Here is a 22,589-nt window from a genome sequence, read left to right on the forward strand (position 1 = left end):
GCTTCATCTATTACATTGCCGCCGGCTATATTTAATTAAATTAACCAACTTGTAATACATTTGGCCGCAGCGAGACGGCTGTAAAATACATTGAGCTTAGTGTAATCGTTACATTTCTAACATTGGCCGCTGCGCTGCGCCCACTTCGCACATTGGCCGGCCAGAACCCGAAGTGGCTACACTTCGGGTTCTGGCCATAACATATATAATTAATTGATCTATCAATATTTGATTGTTCACATGGCCACCCTCTATGTGTGTTTTTTTTAAAAAAAAATTGAATAAAGATGATTTAGTATCCTTTAATTGTTTGTGGAGTGGTGCAGTTTTTTCAGGGAACTACTTGTATGTTTACTGAGTAAAACCCTAAAGTAACAAGAAACAGTGATAGACGGGCTAAGATAAGTGCTTCAGAAAACAGGACTGTCTCTCGCTGAGAGACGTTCTTTTGCATAGATAGCAGCTGAAGTTCCTTAAAGCAGGCCATACACTGGCTCGATTCGCGGCCGTTTCGACAGCAGATTCGATCCTGGGATCGAATCTGCTGCCAATCGTTCGCGGTAAACGCAGCCGCCGATCCGATTTCCTCCCGAAATCGGATCGGTCCGTCGATCGCGCCGTGCGGGAAATTACCCTCGATCGCCCGCGGGTAAAGTGCGCGTCGCTAGCGGCGGCCGATCCGATCAAGTATACATTACCTGAGGCTGGCTCCCGGGCGTCTTCTCCGCGCTGCACGGCTCTGTTCCGGCTCCATCCATCCCCGCGCTTCCTGTGTCACTGCAGTGACCAGGAAGTTCAAATAGAGGGCGCTCTATTTGAACTTCCTGGTCACGGAGTAACACAGGAAGCGCCGGGATGGAGCCGGAACAGAGCCGTGCAATGCGGAGAAGATGCCCGGGAGCCAGCCTCAGGTAATGTATACGGGGGGGGGGGGGGGGGAGACAGGCGGCAGGAGCAGCTCAGCAGATGGTGAATCGGTTTCAGGCTGAAATCGATTCACAATCTGTTTGCAGTAAAGGCAGCCATACGATCCCTCTCTGATCAGATTCGATCAGATAGGGATCTGTCAGCTGGTCGATCTAATGGCACATCGACCAGTGTATGGCCACCTTTACTCTTCCTGTGCTGGCAAACAATGAGACTATTATCTTTGCTACTAATGTTCTATTTCTTAGCTGTACGAGAGAAGACTAAAGTTTGCTTTCTTAAAACAGAAAGAATTTGCGAGAATTCAGGTTGGAGTGAGAGCTCACTCCAACCTGAATTATCGCAAATTCTTTCTGTTTTAAAAAAGCAAAGTTTTGTTTTCCTTAGTATTGTAGTAAGGGGGCTTTTAGGACCATTGTAGCCCCTCACACACTCCAATGAGTTCTGGTTCACCATGAGCTTGCTGGTTAGCTGTACTACACATACAATTCATTATCTCATAAGTTTATTTTCAATTCAGGTTTGCTTTAAACACATTTCAGTGTAAGAACTCTAACGATTTAATTCCTTTTTGCAGACCACAGTGCAAAAGAGAAAACACCCAGTCGTCTGAGGCAAGATGGTTCCGGTTCACCAATGTCAGGGGTACAAAGCATTGGCTTTCTTGAAAGGACAGGTAAAGGACGAGCTTGTTCAGACATACCTAGTATAACTGTGAGTGACTGGAGTTCTGAAGAAGACATCAAGAAATCTCAGAAGCATGCAAGGTGCGTATCCACACTGTCCAGCCTAACCTCGGAGGAAGGCAACCAGAACGGTAAAATGGGCAGTGAGATGTATCTAACAGCTTCCGAAGAAAGTAACTCAGCAGATGAAAGTATGTTGTCGACCAGCAGCGATCTGGTCCAGATCTACTCCCTGCAGAAAGGACTACAAAAGAGTATTAACTTAAGTGGTAAAAAATATTTCACCTTTGCCAGCCAACGGTCTAAACTGGAGAGCGCCTCTGATGACCCAAGTCCAAAACATCAACATGAAGGCTCAAACTCCTCATTTTCCAACAAGGAAGCTAATGCCTCAGATCGGACGTTTACAGCAAATTTCTCATCAAAGGTGTCCAACCCTGCAACATTCGGACCTCAGGCTTCGGGTCCAAAAGATGTGGCGGGAAATCTACCATCACCTAAACAACGAACTCCTAACATCTTAAGCATGAGTGTGGCCATGGCCAAGAAACATCTTAGCCAACCACAAATGAGTTCAGACAGGATGTTTGGTAAGGATAGGAATGCGATAAGTATGGTAAAGCCATACAGGCCACAGGAAACTGACATCGATTTGGTTGATGAGCAGGCTGAAAACATTTTGCAGAAGATGGACACTGGGTATAGTGATGGTTTGTTTTCTTATGATGTCCAAGAAAATCACAGATCCGACCACAACATCTCAAGTTCTCCGGAAAAGTTATATTGTGCCAAGCCTCCAACTCCCCCACTGCATCGGTTTCCTTCATGGGTAATTAGTCCTTATTTGTACTTTTTTCTTCTTTATCATATTTTCTATATGTTGTTGAGATGACTAACAGGCTTCAGTCCATGTAACACATACTGTGCTTCAGTGGGGTATCTGGAGGGGTGCAGGCATGACTCACACCATGGGTGCCTTTCCTGCTCCCTCACGCTGCACCTCCATACTGGGGGAGGGGGGGGGTGCCTCACTACCTACACTGGGGGACTATTTATACTGGGGGATGTTTCACTACCTACGCTGGGGGACTATTTATACTGGGGAATCCCTCACTACCTACACTGAGGGTCTAGTTATACTGGGAGGCACCTCTCATTACCTTTACTGGGGAACACCTCTTACCACCTATACTGGAGGGCTTCTTATATTGGGGACACCTTTTACCACCTAAACTAGGGGCTTCTTATACTGGGGGGACATCTCTCACAACCTATACTGGGGGATGGTATTTATACTGGGGGACACCTCTCACTACCTATACTGGGGGATAGTATTTCCAAAACATACAGAGAAGTTAATTGGCTCCCCCTAAAAAAAAATTGGCCCTAGACTACAGTACTTACACTACATAATATAGACATATGGCAATGGTAGGGATTAGATTGTGAGCTCCTTTGAGGGACAGTTAGTGACACGACAATATATATATACACTGTACAGCGCTGCGTAATATGTTGGCGCTATATAAATACTAAATAATAATAATACTGAGTGGACGCCTCTCACCACTTATACTGGAGGACATCTCCCCCCACCTATACTGGGGAAGGGAGGGCTACTTGTACTTAGGGACGCCTCGTTACCTATACTGGGTTGGGTGGGACACTACTTGAATATCTTGAGGAAAGTGGCTACTTAATTATTTCATCTGGATGCATGTGACTATGTAATTATTTTTATGGGGGGGGGGGGGAATGTGTGGCTACTTGGTGAATTATCTGGAGGCATGTGACCACTTGATTATTTTATCTGGAGGCATGGGACTATTCGGTCCCTTTATCTGGAAGCATGTCACTTTATATCTTTAATTTTGAGCTACTTTACAGTAATTATGAGCTACTTAATTCTAATATCTAGGGGACCTTGGGACCAAATTATGCGACCAGGGACATGATAAATACTGGTATTTGGGTAACGAAACTGCTTAATTCTGGTATTTAAGGACAACACAAGTAACTTCTTCAATAACCCTCGCAGAAAACACAGACGATAACGACTATATGCAAGAAAAGAAGCTGTTATTATGGGGCAAGGGGTCGGACCAGGGGGGAGGGCTTAATTTCAGTGTTTGCCATAGGCGCTATATTACTCAGATACACCCCTGCTGTACTTCTGACACACAGAAGACATAGTGCACCCACATGGGTGAGAATCATCATCAAATATAATTATTTAACAGGAGAGTTAAGGCACAGAGGCCCCTTAGCGTACTTTGCTAATACTGAATAATTATAATTGTTTAAATGTCCCATATTTTATACTGTATAATTTCCCGACAGGAGAATAGAATATATGCCATTGCCAAGTCTGGAATGCGGATGTCTGAAGTTTCAGTGGATCCCAATAATAAAAGTAAGATATTTATGCTCTTTTATCCTGACGTCTAAGCATAAAAATTGTTTTAAAGGTGGCCACTCGCCATACAATATTTCTTTTTTTTTTGTAAATTGAAAATTACAATACTTTTTTTAGATTAGTAATAACAATTAAAAAAAATTGCTAATGATCATACATGTGTGTAAAATTTTCCCCCCAATTAAAAAAAAAAAATATCCAAACTTGCTCGGGTCTATAAATCAAGAAATCCTACACTATTCAATTTTCGAAAAAATATTTGCCACTCCCAATCAACTAATGTAGAAAAAAAAAACAGGAAATTCTATCAGATTTCTTGGTCGATGCAATAAAATCTGGGTACAGCGCTCAAAGTTCAGTCTCTATTAAGATCACAGTCGTCAATTTGCACTTCAAAAGAATAAAGTTACATTAAAACCAAGAACACCGTTGTTTTTCTTGTGAAATTCCCGATAAGTTTGATGTGTCACATGACCCTCTTCCTATTGAAACAACAAAAGTTGGATTCAAAATGGCTGACTTCAAAATGGCCACCATGGTCACCACCCATCTTGAAAAGTTTTCCTCCTCACATATACTAATGTGCCACAAACAGGAAGTTAATATCACCAACCATTCCCATTTTATTAAGGTGTATCCATATAAATGGCCCACCCTGTACATAATCCAAGGCTACAAGTAGGAGAAGCAATAATCACTCCTTGAAAAATTTGACTTTAGAATAAAGTACAATTTTCAGATGGGAAGAGGCAGGCTTATCGCGCTGCTCCCTCCTAGCACCCTCTTATTCCCTCCTCTTCCCCGCCCCAGTCACTCCCCTTAAGGGAGGGGCAGAGGAGGGAAAGGGAGGGTGATAGGAAGGAACATTGCGATTAGCCTGCCTCTTCCTGTCTGAAAATTTGACTTACTAATAAGTCAAATTTTTCAAGGATTGATTATGGAGGCCGGCAGCAATGAGGAGAGAAACGGACAATGCAAGGAGGTATCCGGATCCAGCATCAACAGACCTCTGTGCTTACCTAGAGTAGGTTTGCCTCGAGTCAGGTGTCCTTTAAGTCGACGCACAGATAAAATAATAGAACATACAGATTGTGTTAATGTGTCTATTGGAAGTAGTGTCTGTGGTGTAGTGGTTAGCACTCTCATCTTGCATCGCTGAGTCCCTGGTTTGAATCCCAGCCAGGTCAACATCTGCAAGGAGTTTGTATGTTCTCCCCGTGTCTGTGTGGGTTTCCTCTGGGCACTCCGGTTTCCTCCCACATCACCAAAAACATACAGATAAGTTAATTGTCTTCCCTCTAAATTGGCCCTAGTACAATACATACACTACACGATACATACAGAGACATACAGTGACATACAGTGGGTTGCAAAAGTATTCAGCCCCCTTGAAGTTTTCCACATTTTGTCACATTACTGCCACAAACATGCATCAATTTTATTGGAATTCCACGTGAAAGACCAATACAAAGTGGTGTACAGGTGAGAAGCGGATCGAAAATCATACATGATTCCAAACATCTTTTACAAATAAATAACTGCAAAGTGCGGTCTGCATAATTATTCGGCCCCGTGAGTCAATACTTTGTAGAACCACCTTTTGCTGCAATTACAGCTGTCAGTCTTTTAGGCTGCTTACACACTAAGACGTTACAGGTGCACGTTAGTGCTGCCTGTAACGCTCCCCCAACGTACAGCAATGTAACACAAGTGGGCTGTTCACACTGCCCACGTTGCGTTACATGTAACGCTGCACGTTCTTCCGAAAGTGCAGCATGCTACGGCGTTACAGCGGCTTAAGCCACGTTAGACTGTTTGCACATGCTCAGTCAGGTTGGGGAGGAGCGGAGAGCGGCCAGGCACATGGCTAATTAATATTCACTGCACGTTGTGACGTGCAGTGTTTACTTCCTGGTGCGGCCGCTCTGTGCGGCGATTGGCCGGCGGGACCACGTGATGCCGCATGCGTAAAAGAGTACGCATCACGGACGTCCAGAGTGAACTGCACAACGCGGCTCACTCTGACGTCCACATCGAAGAGCACCAGGCCTTGCGTTAGGTGCACGTTATGCGACCTTAATGTAGCACCTAACGCAACGTCTTGGTGTGCAAGTAGCCTTAGGGTATGTCTCTACCAGCTTTGCACATCTAGAGACTGAAATCCTTGCCCATTCTTCTATGCAAAACAGCTCCAGCTCAGTCAGATTAGATGGACAGCGTTTGTGAACAGCAGTTTTCAGATCTTGCCACAGATTCTCGATTGGATTTAGATCTGGACTTTGACTGGGCCATTCTAACACATAGATATGTTTTGTTTTAAACCATTCCATTGTTGCCCTGGCTTTATGTTTAGGGTCATTGTCCTGCTGGAAGGTGAACCTCTGCCCCAGTCTGAAGTCTATTGCAGTCTCCAAGAGGTTTTCTTCCAAGTTTGCCCTGTATTTGGCTCCATCCATCTTCCCATCAACTCTGACCAGCTTCCCTGTTTCCTGCTGAAGAGATGCACCCCTCGAGCATGATGCTGCCACCACCATATTTGACAGTGGGGATGGTGTGTTCAGAGTGATGTGCAGTGTTAGTTTTCCGCCACACATAGCATTTTGCATTTTGGCCAAAAAGTTCCATTTTGGTCTCATCTGACCAGAGCACCTTCTTCCACATGGTTGCTGTGTCCCCCACATGGCTTGTGGCAAACTGCAAACGGGACTTCTTATGCTTTCTGTTAACAATGGCTATCTTCTTGCCACTCTTCCATAAAGGCCAACTTTGTACAGTGCATGACTAATAGTTGTCCTATGGACAGATTCCCCCACCTTAGCTGTAGATCTCTGCAGCTCGTCCAGAGTCACCATGGGCCTCTTGACTGCATTTCTGATCAGCGCTCTCCTTGTTCGGCCTGTGAGTTTAGGTGCATGGCCTTGTGTTGGTAGGTTTACAGTTGTGCCATACTCCTTCCATTACTGAATGATAGCTTGAACAGTGCTCCGTGGGATGTTCAAGGCTTTGGAAATCTTTTTGTAGCCTAAGCCTGCTTTAAATTTCTCAATAACTTGATCCCTGACCTGTCTTGTGTGTTCTTTGGAATTCACGGTGTTGTTGCTCCCAATATTCTCTTAGACAACCTCTGAGGCCATCACAGAGCAGCTGTATTTGTACTGACATTAGATTACACACAGGTGCACTCTATTTAGTCATTAGCACTCATCAGGCAATGTCTATAGGCAACTGACTGCACTCAGATCAAAGGGGGCCAAATAATTATGCACACACCACTTTGCAGTTATTTATTTGTAAAAAATATTTAGAATGATGTATGAGTTTCTTTCCACTTCTCACGTGTACACCACTTTGTGTTCGTCTTTCATGTGGAATTCCAACTAAATTTATTCATGTTTGTGGCAGTAATATAACAAAATGTGGAAAACTTCAAGGGGGCTGAATACTTTTGCAACCCACTGTATGACTATGGTGAAAGATTAGATTGTGAGCTCCTCTGAGGGACAGTTAGTGACAAGACCATAGCGCTGCAGAACATGTCGTCGCTATATAAATACTAAATAATAATAATCTATTTAATTTGTAATATTTAAAACAGTACATTTTTTTTCCACCTTTTTAGCATTGGTTATTAATATATTTTGTTATTATTATACTTGCCTTTGCTAACTTTATGTTTTATACCATTTTATGTGTTGTTTAGTAGGTTCAACAATGGCAGCCGGTTCAACATCTGGTGTGTACACATCGCTCATCTACAAGAACATGACGTCTCCGGTTTACACCACGTTAAAAGGGGTATGAGTTCACCAGAGTTATACTACCGCAGTGAGATAGATAGGGCTTGATTCACAACGCGTTATAGCGTGCCTAATGTTTTTCGTGCTCAAACGTGAATTCGTGCTCAAAATCGCTGTAGTTTTTGCGCAAAACCGCTAATTTTTACACAGAACCGGCCGTTACGCGCATTATAGTGCGCGCCAAATGCTAGCGTGCCCGTGATTACAGTTGTCATGGCTTTGTGAATCAAGCCCATAAAGTTTAATGCAAATGAACGTGCATGAACTCAAGTGCATGCAAGAATCTTCTCTTTAATTACTTTACCCGCCCAGGTGTGGATATCTCCGCCCATTTTTCCACCCTGTCAACACCAGGGATGGAAATATCCGCCGTTGTCCGCGCTCCCGCGCTCGTGCACGCCGCCGGCCGCTCGCCCGGGGATCAATGAACGGGAAAAACCGTTCCCGTTCGTTGATCTAAGTCCCCCCGCAATGATCGGCTGCTTCTATGAGAAGAAGCACAATCATTGTGGAAAAAAAAAAGTTTCCCAGCCTCATTGCTCTTCCTGTAAGCATCCTTCCGACGCTTACAGGTAGCATGAGCAAAAAGTTACTGTGGCCATCTTGTGGCCAAATTGTAAAACTACACCCTAAAGCATTTTTCATATACAAATACGGTACATTAGTTTTATACTATAAATTAACTCATTACCTCCCTCACTCCCCAATTTATTTATTTTTGTAATTTAAAAAAAAAATACATAAATAGTTTCCTTAGGGACCGAACTTTGTAAATATTTATGTCAAGAGGGTATAACACTGTTACTTTATAAACTATGGGCTTGTAATTAGGGATGGACGCAAAACTGAAAAAAATGCACCTTTATTTCCAAATAAAATATTGGCGCCAAACATTGTGATAGGGATATAATTTAAACGGTTTTATAACCGGGACAAATGGGCAGATAAATTTCATGGATTTTAATTAAAGTAGCATGCATTATTTAAAAACTATAATGGCCAAAATAATGATTTTTTCCCCACATCTTTTTCCTATTTTCCCATTAAAACACATTTAGAATAAAATAATTCTTGGCATAATGTCCCACCTAAAGAAAGCCTAATTGGTGACGAAAAAAACAAGATATAGTTCATTTCATTGTGATAAGTAATGATAAAGTTATAGATGAATGAATGGAAGGAGCGCTGAAAGGTGAAAATTGCTCTGGTGTTTCAGGAGTAAAACCCCTCAGTGGTGAAGTGGTTAAAGTGGTTTGAAATTCTGACATAACATTCAATAAAAATATGTTTTACTGCTTTTTATTACTCATACAGTTATCATATTTGCTTCTGTGCACAAGTAATATTATCTGTCTACAAATTACAAGTTTCCAAAGTGTAGTTTTTCTTGCCCTGAAACCTGCTATTGCATTTTATTCCAGCTGCTTTTTATTGTATATTAAAATCTTCTAGTGAGCTGTTCTGAACTGTGTGTGTGTCTGAAGCAGAGACAGCTTCTCAGAGATTGTTTTCATTTGTTACACACAAATGTAACAACATTGGAATGTAAACAAAAAAACAGGGGGGTTAGGGACGGGATAGTAAAGTCTATGGGATGTAGGTTAGTTTGATGATGTAGGCTATTTTGTTGGAGCCCCGGTAAAGTTTGGCCCTGCTGCTGATCTGCATTTACAAACAGGGGGGTCGAGGGTCCGGCTGACAGATCTCTGTGGGGGCGTGGCTCGATGTAGTTGTGCCCCTGGTTGACCTTGATTATATTTTTGACTCCCATACATTTATCCGAAAATAGACCATAACTGTTTTTCTTTCATGAATGCCCAGAAAGCAACTCAGATAAGCACCAGCCCACTGGAAGACTCTTCAGGATCCGAGGAGGAGATCAACTCCCGCTCCAGCTCTCGGACGTCGGAGTCGGACTGCCGCAATCAAAGTGAGGCTGGAAGCCCCCGCGCCCTGAAACGAGGCGAGTAAGCGATGCACTGTGGCGGGAAGAACAACGCTTAGCTGTGGGTGAACCGCTTCTTATGCTGAACGGAGACATGAGGGGTGCTGACAAATGAAGGGAGGGCAGTGACAAATGAAGGGAGGAGGGTAGTGACAAATGAAGGGAGGGCGGTGAAAAATGAAGGGAGCGGCGGTGACAAATGAAAGAAGTGCGGTGAAAAATGAAGGAAAGGCGGTGACAAGTGAAGGGAGGGCGGTGACAAATGAAAGAAGGGTGGTGACAAATGAAGGGAGAGCAGTGACAAATAAAGGGAGGTTGGTGACAAATGAAAGAAGGGCGGTGACAAATGAAAGTAGGGCGGTGACAAATGAAAGAGGAGGGGAATTGCTTAAAAATAGTGACTGCTCATATTGATCATTTAATCATCTGTAATAGGAGAACACTTAAAGAGACACTGAAGCAAATTTTTTTTTATAATATACTGAATTGGTTGTGTAGTACGGATAATTAATAGAGCATTAGTAGCAAAGTAGCAAAGAACATAGTCTCCTATTTTTATTTTGAGTTGTATACTTTTTTTTTATATAACATTGCATCATTCTCTTATATTTGCAGTTTACACACTACCCTTAGCATTCTAAATGATTTCACAGAGCAGGCTAGTGAACTTTTGAACTTTCCTCTGCAGAAAAAAAAATACAGTGACAGACACTTGAGATAATAAGCTTCACAAGACAGAGCTCTCTACCACTTTGAAAGTCAGAGAGATTAGTGAAGCTCTTTTGCATAGATAACAACTGGAGTTTCTTAACTCTTCCTGTACTGGAAACAAATATTGGACTTATGTCTCTGCTGCTAATGTTTTATTTATTAGCTGGACTACTTATACAAATCATTATATCATAAGTTTATTTTCACTTCCGATTCCCTTTAATGACACCATGGGGAAGCTGCGCTGACTTTAGTTTTTTCATATAATCAGGAGCAATGGTCTTAGACAATATAGTATTTGTATGTAGTGTTACTCCAAGATACCCAGGCCCTTATTCAATTTACGTTTTCTCCTAGGAGATAATGTTTAATCTTCTGTTCAAAATAAGTTTTCAGCGCTCTGCAAGTAAAAAAAACTACCAGAAAGTACTTTCAGAACTATGCAAAGTATTTTTTTGCTCGCTGGTGGCTTAACCACTGCCAGATCGTTGGTACACATATGTACGCCCCTGTATACTTCACTTGTGGATCAGAGGCTTAGATATACGTATTGTTTACTCCGCCTCTGTCGGCTGTCCATGCACCGCAGGCCGATTTCTGATCAACTTCATGCTGAAATCGATCCAGATGGTGCATCCGCTGCCTCGCCGCGCTGACGCTATCTCCCTAGTGTTAAATGTGCCCCCCCTCCCCCCCCCCCCCCCCCCCCGGTACCCAGTGCACTAAACATTATCTGTCCGTGGCCACCGCTGGCTCCAAGCTCCATCCTCCATCCATACATGTGCCCCTGTGGTTACCGTAGTAACGTGGGCACGTGTGTGACATCACATATACGCCCACGTGTACACCGGAAACCACGTGGGGTGTGCGGTGGACACGGACAGGTAATATATAGTGCTTGGTCATGGGGGGGGGGGGCAGTGCCGGGGGTTTCCTTGCGTGAATTGGATTTCGGTCAGGGGCCATATACAATTAATTTTTTTCTCCTGAGCTATCTCCTAGAAGATCATTTTCATCTTCTCTTTAAAATGACTTTCCAGCATTTTACAATTGGAAAAGTACCCAAATGTTGGTGAAAAAGTACTATCAAAATTATTTTTAAGTATTTTCTTGCTTGCTGGAGGTTGAAAATGCATTTTATGACGAGGTGTTAAAATATTACCCAGGGGAAAACTCAGGAGAAAAGGTGCATATGGGCCAGAGTGTCTTCAATTGTGTAAATTTAGCTTTCAGCAATCTTTCTAAGCACAATATAAGCAAAAGAAAACTGCATTCAAAGATTGAGGCCTCATTCACACCTAAAAACGAAAACGCAAGCGTTTTGCGTTTTTGTGCACTGATTCTTTTCTCCTCTCCTGGCGCTCCACTGCGTGCTGCGTTTTTGGTAAAAGCGCATTTCTAAGCTCTTTTACAGAGCGGTGTTGTCAGTCACTCCCTGACGCAAGTCAGGAAGTGAACTCTTTGACTGGGAAAAAAACACAATCTATTTATTCTAAAAAAAAAAAAAAAAAACGCAATCGCCGCATAAAGCGGTTTTGTGAGCGTTTAGCGCTCTTCCTATACCTTCCATTATAGCAAAAATGCCCCAAAAATGGTACGGCCACCACTTTGCGGATCATAAAGCGGACACAACGTGCTGATATAAACCTTCTCATAGAGATTCATTGCACAAGCGTTTTGCGGTCATTCTAGAAAATCGCCTGCGCTGGAAAAAAGGGCAAAAACGCCCTTAGTGTGAACGAACCCTAATAGCAAGGAATGAAAACTGAAGTGATATTTTCATTTAAAACACCCTGGGGTTTTCTGGTAAGTTTTTTAGAGTTAACTTTATTCGTTTATTTTTTTTAAACTTTTAACACAGTTCCTCTAGCAGGAGCAGATGTTTTAATTTCAGCTTCCCGTTAAATCAGCTTCGAGGTGAGACTATTTCTCCTCCGGCGATTGGCTGATCTGCAATAAACACAAGTGGAATCTGCTTAATTAGTTCCACCGATCGCCAGAGATCTTGCAGGGACAATAGACCTCCAGATGATTGGGGAATGTTGCCTCTGAGCACACATTGCACTGTGGTTACATAATAAGGCCACTCTTGTCAAGTCATGTGACCCGGACAATAGCCTGCAGCTGCTTAGATAGCACATGTGGGCCTAATAACTTAGGGAACGTTGGAACAAATAAAGCTTATTTGCTGAGCTCTAATATTTGGAGCAGGTGTCCTCGGGTGTTCCTGAGATATAAATTGACAGCAGCTGGAACAATGTTGAAGCTAAAACAAAAACTAACAGAAATAACTTAACTGTGACAAAGTGTTTTTTGAAGCATTAGCCTAATGCGAACATGCCTGTCCTGCAATGTGTGTGCATCCTGTGTGCCTTGTTCACCATGTGATGGGAAACATACTTCTATTCATTAAAGCAAGCTGTATTGAAATTTTTTAATAAAAAAAGTCAGATACTTACCTATGGAGACCTCTCATGGTTCGCTGTCCCAAAATTTGCCCTCCTCCAGGAGCCCTCGGAAGGCTTTCGAAGTGCTTCCAAAGACGGGCGGCTCCGTACTGCGCATGCGAGCGTGCAAACCAGCTTGTCTTTGGAAGCACTTGGGAACCCTTTATAACCCTACTAAACCTAAGTGACAATTAACACAGCAGGGCTAGTGCTAACTAATTCTACACTGCCCTGCTCACCACTGTTTTCCATAGGTTGTGCGGTGTGAAGCTCTTTCCTGCCCATTACTCCCTTTGAGCAAGGACTGCGTCAATGCCATCTAGTACTATTGACTCCCAATAGGTTAACATATAGTCAGTGTATGCCCATAAGCACACCACCTATTGTTAATAAACATTGGACTACCTATTAAAAGTTGCACTAAGCAATTAAGGGCAGAGCTTAAAGTGAACCTGCAGACTAAAAATCTACTCAGCAGAACTGAAAAGGCTTGGTGTTTAACAGTTTCACAGCATCAGAACTTTGTTTTTCTTACCAAAGCATCATTTTAAGCTGCATTTTTAGCTAAGCTCCACCAATCAAAGAAAAAAAGCCCGGGCTTTTTTCCCCTGATGCTGTGCAGAGCATGATGGGATTTCCTATGTTGTTATTCATGTTGCCTAGCATCTGGGAGAGGTACTCAGGACACAGGACAGTTGGAACTGTGTCTCATGCTCCCTGTCACCTCCTTTCAACCAAAAAGATGGCTGCCCCCATGAAATCACAAACATTTGCCTGTTCTTTTAAAACAGTGTGGGTAAGAGATTATATTACCTATCTATTTTAATTGACATAACTAATGTAACTTAATGACAGTATGTTTGTTTAGGCTGGAGTTCCTCTTTAAAGGGATCCAAGCAGATTTTTTTTCTGCAGTTTGTCTTGGTTTTTAATAGCTGTAGGAACTTCCCCCCTCCCCTTCCCTCTGCCCTTATTTATCTAGGGGAAGGTGTGAATGTAATCAACTGACTTCTCTGAACAGTTTGAAGCACAAATCATATCTCCCCAACCCCCCTGCTGATGAAAGCTTTCGTTTGCTCATTGCTACTGCTAATTACAGCAGTCCTTATCTGCATGCTCTTTCTGCAGATGGCTGGCTACGGAAGTAACCTCTAACAAGCATTTAAATGTAAAAAAAAGAGATAGAATAGATTTTTTTGTAATGAGCCTTATTGTTAGCATGCATTTTTAATGTGCTAAATGTGCTTTAGCCTGGTGGCTGAAAATGCTTCTCGGTTCACTTTGATGTGACCCTGTAGTGGGTGGGGGTTATGAAAAGCTCTCAGATTTGTTTCCCTTTCAGCAATACTAATTTCTTGGCTATCCTGCTTATCCCGGGAGGCTGAACTGGGCACTTGTCAACTGCTGGACATGTGCGCCTGTTGGCAATGTTAGTCCCTACTGTGCCCCTTGTTTGTACCCCTGTGCTCAGATTTATGGGGGGAGGCACCTCTCACCTATCCCGGCTGAGAAATAGGAGCAGTCTCCTGTGTCCAAGAGCCCCATATTACAGACCCAGTACAAGGATTTAGATCAGGTGCTCTGATTAAAGTGTGACCACAATAACAACGTGCAGGTGATTCTGTCTGAAACTGGAACTGGTGATTATGTTTGAAACTGGCATCCAGCTTGTAATATGCTGGCAGGTCCCGAGGGCGTGTCATGTGACACGACGCAGAAAGCGGTGAGTAGGTGAGTTAATCCCTGTTAATTGCCTGCTCGCCACTTTGCAGTGAGGGAGGTGGGAAAGAGAGACCCGCTGGCTGTAATTTGCCCAGCGCTGGACTATTCCTATCTTCCACAATCTCAGATATGATTAAAGTGAACCTCCGGACTAAAAATCTACTCGGCAGAACTGAAAAGGCTTGGTGTTTCTTTAACAGTTTCACAGCATCAGAACTTTGTTTTTCTTACCAAAGCATCATTTTAGCTGCATTTTTAGCTAAGCTCCACCCATCAAAGAAAAAAAGCCCAGGCTTTTTTTCCCTGATGCTGTGCAGAGCATGATGGGATTTCCTATGTTGTTATTCACGTTGCCTAGCAACTGGGAGAGGTGCTCAGGACACAGGACAGTTGGAACTGTGTCTCATGCTCCCTGTCACCTCCTTTCAACCAAAAAGATGGCTGCCATCATGAAATCAAACATTTGCCTGTTCTTTTAAAACAGTGTGGGTAAGAGATTATATTACCTATCTATTTTAATTAACATAACTAATGTAACTTAATGACAGTATGTTTGTTTAGGCTGAAGTTCCTCTTTAAGGACTAGTTTTGTCCGAAACATGTCAGCGATGTTGATGTAGCTGTGTCTGATGTTTTGGAGTTTTGTTTGCATACGTCCACTAATAAAGAAGCTTTATGGACAGGTAGGGTCCTTTCTTCATTCTCTATTGTAGTGCATGGGTGTTGCTGACCCGGTTGAGCACTGACCTGGAAAGCAGTGGAGTGTAGCGGTAACTACCTTTTTTACAATCTCTGATAAACAGCATTTAGGAACTTGGTCACCCCCAGAGTCCACTACAAAACCTTTAGAGCCAGAAACTTCTGTCATGCTGCCCCTAACCTTTGGAACTCCATGCCACACCCTACTCAAGACAGTTCCATCTCTGGAGGCATTTATGTCTATACTGAAAAATCATCTGTTTGGCATTTGTGAACACATACTGTACCTTTTTCCACTGTAGGAGGATCGCTATGTAGTGATCTGACACTCATCTATGTGGTTTGAGTCCTATGGGAGAAAATCGCTTTAGAAATGTTGTTGTAGTCAGTCTACAGTTCTAGCATAACTCCTGCTCCTTTCTTCTATAGGCATCTCATTCTCCTCCATGACTTCAGACAGCGACTACGCCATCCCGCCTGATGCGTATTCCATTGACAGCGAATTCTCAGAACCAGAACAGAAGCTGCCAAAAACCTGTTCCTCATCAAGTGACAATGGCAAAAATGTGAGCCAGATGGGGAGGAAATTCCTATGTGCTGCTTTTAATCAACTTATTTTGCAGATAATGAAGTCCAGCAGTCATATTGCCTTTTTAATTCCAGTGTGTTATTATATTATATTACTAGTTAGAATAAACAGTAGTACGTGAGTCGAAGTATAAAATTCTGTTGTGCACAAAGTTACCTCCACAGTAAATGTAACACCTGATCGGGGGCGTAACTAGAAATCACTGGGCCCCCTGCGAAACTTGGGATGGATAGGTTCCCCTAGTATAGGTAGCCTGGTATAGGAAGGCGCAATATATGTATCGTGGCATAGGAACCCTCAGTATAGGTAGCAAGGTGTAGGTGCCCCCACTATAGGTAGCCTAGTATAGGTCCCCTCAATATAAGTAGTGTGGTATAGGTACCCTCAGTATAGGTAGCCAGGTACATGTGTCCCCAGTGTAGGTAGGCAGGTAAAGGTGCCCACAGTATAGGTAGCCAGGTATAGGTACCCCCAGTATAGGTAGCCAGGTACAGGTGCCCCCAGTATAGGAAGCCAGGTATAGGTGCCCCCAGTATAGGTAGCTAGGTATAGGTAGCCTCGTATAGGTGCCCCAGTATAGGTAGCCAGGTATAGGTGTCCCCAGTGTAGGTAGCCAGGTGTAGGTGCCCCCAGTATAGGTAGGCAGGTATAGGTGCCCACAGTATAGGTAGCCAGGTATAGGTACCCCCAGTATAGGTAGCCAGGTACAGGTGCCCCCAGTATAGGTAGCCAGGTATAGGTGCCCCCAGTATAGGTAGCCAGGTATAGGTGCCCCCAGCATAGGTAGCCTCATATAGGTGCCCCAGTATAGGTAGCCAGGTATAGGTGCCCTCAATATATGTAGCGTCCTATAGGTGACCCAATATAGTATAGGTGCCCTCAATATAGGTGGCATGGTATATGTACCCTCAGTATAGGTAGCCTGGTATAAGTGCCCTCAATATAGTATAGGTGCCCTCAATATAGGTAGCATGGTATATGTACCCTCAGTATAGGTAGCCAGGTATAGGTGCCCTCAATATAGATAGCCTGGTATATGTACCCTCAGTATAGGTAGACAGGTATGGGTCCCCCACATCCTCCCACAGTGTTTTCTGCTGGTCTAGTGGACCCCCAATCCCAACAGTATTCCTAGGTAGTGTAGGTCTCCCCCCATCCCTCAACAGTAATCACTAGTAGTCTAGTGGTTCCCTCATCCGCCACAGTATTCCCTGGTAGTCTAGTTGTCCCCATCCCTCAACAGTGTTCCCTGGAAGTCTATTGGTCCCAACATCCTCCCAGAGTATTCTCTGGTGGTCTAGTGGTCTCTCTACAGCAAAGGTGCCCACACTTTTTCGGCTTGTGAGCTACTTTAAAAAATTAGCAAGTCAAAATGATCTACCTATGTGCAATTTTAGGAGCATAATTGTATATACAGAATGTAAAATGTAGTGCGGTCGGGATCTATCATGAAGTCTTTCGCGAACTACCTAATGGGCACCTACAGTTTCCCCAATAGTCTAATGGTCCCCCCATCCTTCACAATATTCTCTGGTAGTCTAGTTGTCCCCCTATCCCTCGATAGTATTCACTAGCTGCTAGTGGTACCCCCATCGCCCACAGTATTTCCTGGCGGTGATGTCCCCCCCCCCCCCCCCACAGTATTTCCTGTCAGTGGTCTAGTGGTCCCTCCCCACAGTATTTCCTGGTGGTGGTCTAGGGTCCTACCTTAGTATTACGGGTGGTGGTCTAGGGGTCCGTTCCCCCACAGTATTTCTTGGCGGTGGTCTAGTGGTCCCCACACAGTTTTTCATGGTGGTTGTCTAGTTGTCCGTACCCCCCCCCCCCCCCACACACACACACACACACAGTTTTTCCTGGTGGTGGTCTAGTGGTCCCCTCTACAGAATTTCCTGGTGGCGGCCTGGTTGTCCCCTCCCCCCACAGTTTTTTTCCTGGTGGCGGCCTAGTTGTCCCCTTCCCCCCCCCCCTCCCACAGTTTTTCCTGGCAGTTGTCTAGTGGTCCCCCCACAGTATTTTCTGGCAGTGGTCTAGTGGTCCCCTACAGTACTTCCTGGCAGTGGACTAGTGGTCCCCCCCTAACAGTTTTTCTGGTGGTGGTCTAGTGGTCCCCCAACCCCCCCCCCCCCCACACACACACACACACAGCATTTCCTGGTGGTAGTCTACTGGTCTTTCTATGTTACCCGCTGCGGGGGGGGGGGGGTATACAATAGAGAGTGACTCACCTCCTCCAGGCTGCAGTCAGCAGCCACTAGAGGTCGTGTCTGTCTGCTGCGGGGGGGGGGGGGGGGTTCTAGGAATCCTGAGAGCCCCTGTCTAGGTAGCAGAGGTGTAATAGAGTCTTTTCACAAAAGCGGAGTTATTCTTTAATCACCTCCAGCCAGTCTGCACAGAAAAGGAAAGAATGGCTATTGAACTAGCCTGACCTGCGGATCCATTTGTTTGCTGTTATCAGTCTATCTTGTCTGCATTAATACTCAGTGGTGTGCTGCCATCTGCGTCTGCGATTTCAGCCCGCAGACCGTCCAACATGCAGAATTAATTAGTGACATAAGAATTTCCTTCTTTCTATCTGGAAAAATATCTCTGGGTGTGGGTAGAGAAATGCTGGGGGCTGAAGAGGGGAGAGAAATATGTCACACGGTAACGATATCTGTAGGCCACGCACTGTACATGTGGCTTTGCTTGGGTGTGCAGAGGAGAGGGGGGGCCCAGGTGCAAGGACCTTCAGTTCCCTCCATACCAGCATTGATGCGTTTTTCGGAGATCTGCAAATTGTTCATTTTTAGTAAGAGGAACTGGAAAGCTGTTTTTTTTAAATATTACATAATTACATAAATTGGTTGAAAAAAGACATCCATCCATCAAGTTCAAACAGAAAAATAATTATATAAAAACACCATCCTGAACCCATCCATATTCCAGTTGATCCACGGGAAGACAAAAGACCTCACAAGACCTGGGCCAGTTAGCCTTAAAGTGACACTGAAACAAAACAAAACAAAAATATGATATAATGAATTGGTTGTGTAGTACGAATAATTACTAGAACATTAGTAGCAAAAAAAATAGTCTCAATTTCTTATTTTCAGCTATACCGTTTTTTTTATAACATTGCATAATTCTATAACATTTGCAGTTTACACAATACACTCAGCATTCTAAATGATTTCACAGAGCAGGCTGGTGAACTTTTGAACTGGCCTCGGCAGAAAAAACTAAATTCAGCGACAGACACTTGAGATAATTAGCTTCAGAAGACAGAGCTCTCTGCGACTATGGCTCTTTTGGCTCAATGGCTCTTTTGCATAGATAACAACTGGAGTTTCTTAACTCTTCCTGTACTGTAAACAATATTAGACTCATATCTCTGCTCCTAATGTTTTATTTCTTAGCTGTACTACACATACAAATCATTATATCATAAGTTTATTTTCACTTCAGATTTCCTTTAAAAGGGAAACATTCCTTCCTGACTTCAGATGGCAGTTAGATGTGAAGGAGGCACTCTTAAGGCAGTAATAAACTTGCTTTTAAACACAACATGTTTCGAGTTTCTCCCTTCTTCAGGTGTAAACACAACCTTACAGCACAGCATGCTTACGCTGGGTGCACCACTCCCATGGTGATAAACTTATTGGGGAATGAATGCAAAGAGCACTTAAAGGACAACTGAAGTGAGAGGGATATGGAGGCTGCCATATTTATTTCCATCTAAGCAATGCCAGTTGCCAGGCCCTCCTGCTGATCCTCTGCCTCTAATACTATTAGCCATAGCCCCTGAACAAGCATTCAGCAGATTAGGTGTTTCAGACTTTAAAGTCAGATCTGACAAGATTAGCTGCATGCTTGTTTCTGGTATTATTCAGATACTACTGCAGAGAAATAGACCAGCAGGGCTGCCAGGCAACTGGTATTGATTAAAAGGAAATAAATATGGCAGCCTCCGTATACCTCTCACTTCAGTTCCCCTTGAGAGGTGAAAATTGCTCAGTGGTGAAGTGGTTAAAAATATACATATTACCTACATAATCTGAAATAAAATTTTTATCTAAAAAAAAGTTCACCTCTAATTAATTCATATAATTTCATATAATTCAGTTTAAAAATCAATACATAGGATACAGTATAAACCTATTTATATTGTATCCTATACAGTATATTGATTTTTAAACTATGTATTGATTTTTAGATTAACACAGCATCCCTCCTGTGATGGGCATGCAGCTACTGGGTTGCTGGTGGGCGGTGAGTGATTTATGCCCCACCCCTTCTCTCCGCTATGTTTCGCTCAGGCTTCTGCCTTCCTCGCCTCTTCCTCGGCACGGCCCTGGTTGTGTTGGTCAATATTTATTTCTTTTTCATTTCATTGAAAAAGAATTTGTAAACATTTATTCTATATTCTTTTATTTCAGGAGCTTTTAGAAAAATCTGGATATTTGTTAAAGATGGGAGGCAAGTTAAAAACATGGAAAAGAAGATGGTTTGTACTGAAAGGCGGAGAACTGCTGTACTACAAATCTCCAGTAGGTGGCATAGTTTAGTTTTTTTATTATTCAATAATTTGGAGGACAAAAAAAGGACAAATAAAACATATTATTGGTTTCAAAGTTACTGAAAGGGTCAACAATTCAAACATCCATGTCAATCAGACCCTAACTGATAATATTGCTTATCTTATCAGTTAGCTTCTGAAGGGGGGAGGGAAGAGAGAATTTTCTCTGCTTTATTTGCTCAGCAATTACTTAATTACAAGACAATTTATACATTTTTCCTGCTATTGACAATGTTATCAATTAGCTTCAGTGAAGTTTCACTAAAGGCACTGATACCTTACTCGATTCTCCATTGAGCAATTAAGCAATCGACTTTATTGGGCGATCAACTACAGTGTGGTTGATCAAAAGTCCACACAATACAAGCAAGATCCTATGCATTTCTCCATTACTAATCATAAAAATCGATTCTGTGTAGATTGAAATTATGTAAACAGTAGCCGATTGCTTAACAATCAACCCATATTTTCCATCCTGCCCAATCGAGTAAATTGGTTGATTAGAGCAGATATTGGAAAGTTTTCATCGATCAAGCAGAATGTAACATAATCGATTCTACCTGACCTGATAAATAATCAAATTGAATTGTCGATTATACAGGAAAATTGAGTATGTTATGGGCACCTTTACCCTTTCAGTAACATTATAACTTTTTATTATATATTTTACTGGCTTGTGTTGTTTTTTTTCCCTTTTTGCTGCATTTAATGTTTTAGAGCACACATGCAATCGTGAGTTTCATGCTTTCAATGAAATCGATCACTAAAGAGCAGACAGACACACTCACCAACCTAAAGGCCTCATGCCTCAAGTTATATAACATTTGTGATATGCCACCTGCACGCTGGACTCCACAGACAACAGTATTAGTATATGTAGCTACAAAAGAGAAGTGCTATAAAGTACATGGATTGTTGGAGAGGACACTATTTTAATAGTAAACGATATGCTCTATGGCCTAGTGCACACCAGAGCGGTTCTGCTGCGGTTTGCGATCCGCTTGCGGATGCGGATCCGCTAGGGTAATGTATTTCAATGGGCCGGTGCACACCAGAGCGGGAGGCATTTTGCAGAAACGCATACTCCCGGGCTGCTGCAGATTTTGGATTGCGGAGGCGTTTCTGCCTTAATGTAAAGTATAGGAAAACCGCAAACCGCTCTGAAAAACGGCAGTTCAGAGCGCTTTTGCCGGCGTTTTTGTTACAGAAGCTGTTCAGTAACAGCTTTACTGTAACAATACATGAAATCTACTACACCAAAACCGCTACACAAAAGCGCAAAATGCTAGGTGAAAGGCTACAGAAAAATAAGAAAAAGCGTTTCAAAATCTGCTAGCATTTTGCGGATCTGCTAGCGGTTTCGGTGACAGTTTTCATCTCTGTGCTCAGTATTACGGTAGATATCTATGTTTTTTTTAGAAATAAAAATAACTAGAAAGTTTTGTTCAGTCACTCCAGGGTTGTGCTTGGGAGAAAATTGCGTCCCAAGCTAATCGCACTAGCGGAAACGTTTGCTGCGCTTTTCTTGAGGCTGGTTTTACACCCGGGTAAGGCGTTGTGGTGTGTCACCTCCATTGAATTGTACCACAACTTCAAAAAAGCGATTCATAAGACCCTGCGGCGGAGGGTGGCGACAGGGTCATATGCATAGCGCCGCTTCCGCCACAAGCCCTTCACCGCCCCCTTGTCTAGTGGACACTACAGGAAGTATGTCACTGGGATTCCCGGCTTCCGTCGTATTTGTGTCATGCATGCACGCCACACCGCCGCTGCCAACAAATGTAAGTTGTTTGCGTCACACATTGACTTCAATGCATTCCATCACTGGGGTAGTCGCAGAGTAACGTACTGTTGATGTGGCGGGTCATCTGCAAATCCGATACTTTTGACGCAACGCAGATAGCAAACTGGACCCTATTCACTTCCTTTGCTGTTGCGTTGCCCTGCATGCAGAAAGGGTAACACAACGCAAAAAAGGTGACCAACTGTAAAGTGGCATCAGTTTCGCTGTACTTAGTTTCCTGCGATCCACAAGTGCTCAGAGTCGGGTCGCAAAGCGCTGGCAGTGGAAAAGAGCCCTCTGATGGATTGC

General features: G+C 43.3%; 1 protein-coding gene across 1 annotated transcript in view; it reads left to right on the forward strand.

Annotated features, from left to right (window-relative positions):
* The window catches only part of PLEKHH2 (pleckstrin homology, MyTH4 and FERM domain containing H2), a 229,527-nt gene that overhangs the window by 130,747 nt on the left and 76,191 nt on the right, over window positions 1–22,589 (forward strand). Inside the window, exons 8-13 of the mRNA XM_068279711.1 lie at window positions 1,505–2,442; window positions 3,954–4,026; window positions 7,730–7,824; window positions 9,648–9,789; window positions 15,780–15,916; window positions 20,358–20,468. Coding sequence (XP_068135812.1) covers window positions 1,505–2,442; window positions 3,954–4,026; window positions 7,730–7,824; window positions 9,648–9,789; window positions 15,780–15,916; window positions 20,358–20,468 — 1,496 coding nt within the window. The remainder of the gene's footprint in view (window positions 1–1,504; window positions 2,443–3,953; window positions 4,027–7,729; window positions 7,825–9,647; window positions 9,790–15,779; window positions 15,917–20,357; window positions 20,469–22,589) is intronic.

The sequence above is a fragment of the Hyperolius riggenbachi genome, chromosome 4 (assembly GCF_040937935.1).
Source record: "Hyperolius riggenbachi isolate aHypRig1 chromosome 4, aHypRig1.pri, whole genome shotgun sequence".
Taxonomy (NCBI): domain Eukaryota; kingdom Metazoa; phylum Chordata; class Amphibia; order Anura; family Hyperoliidae; genus Hyperolius; species Hyperolius riggenbachi.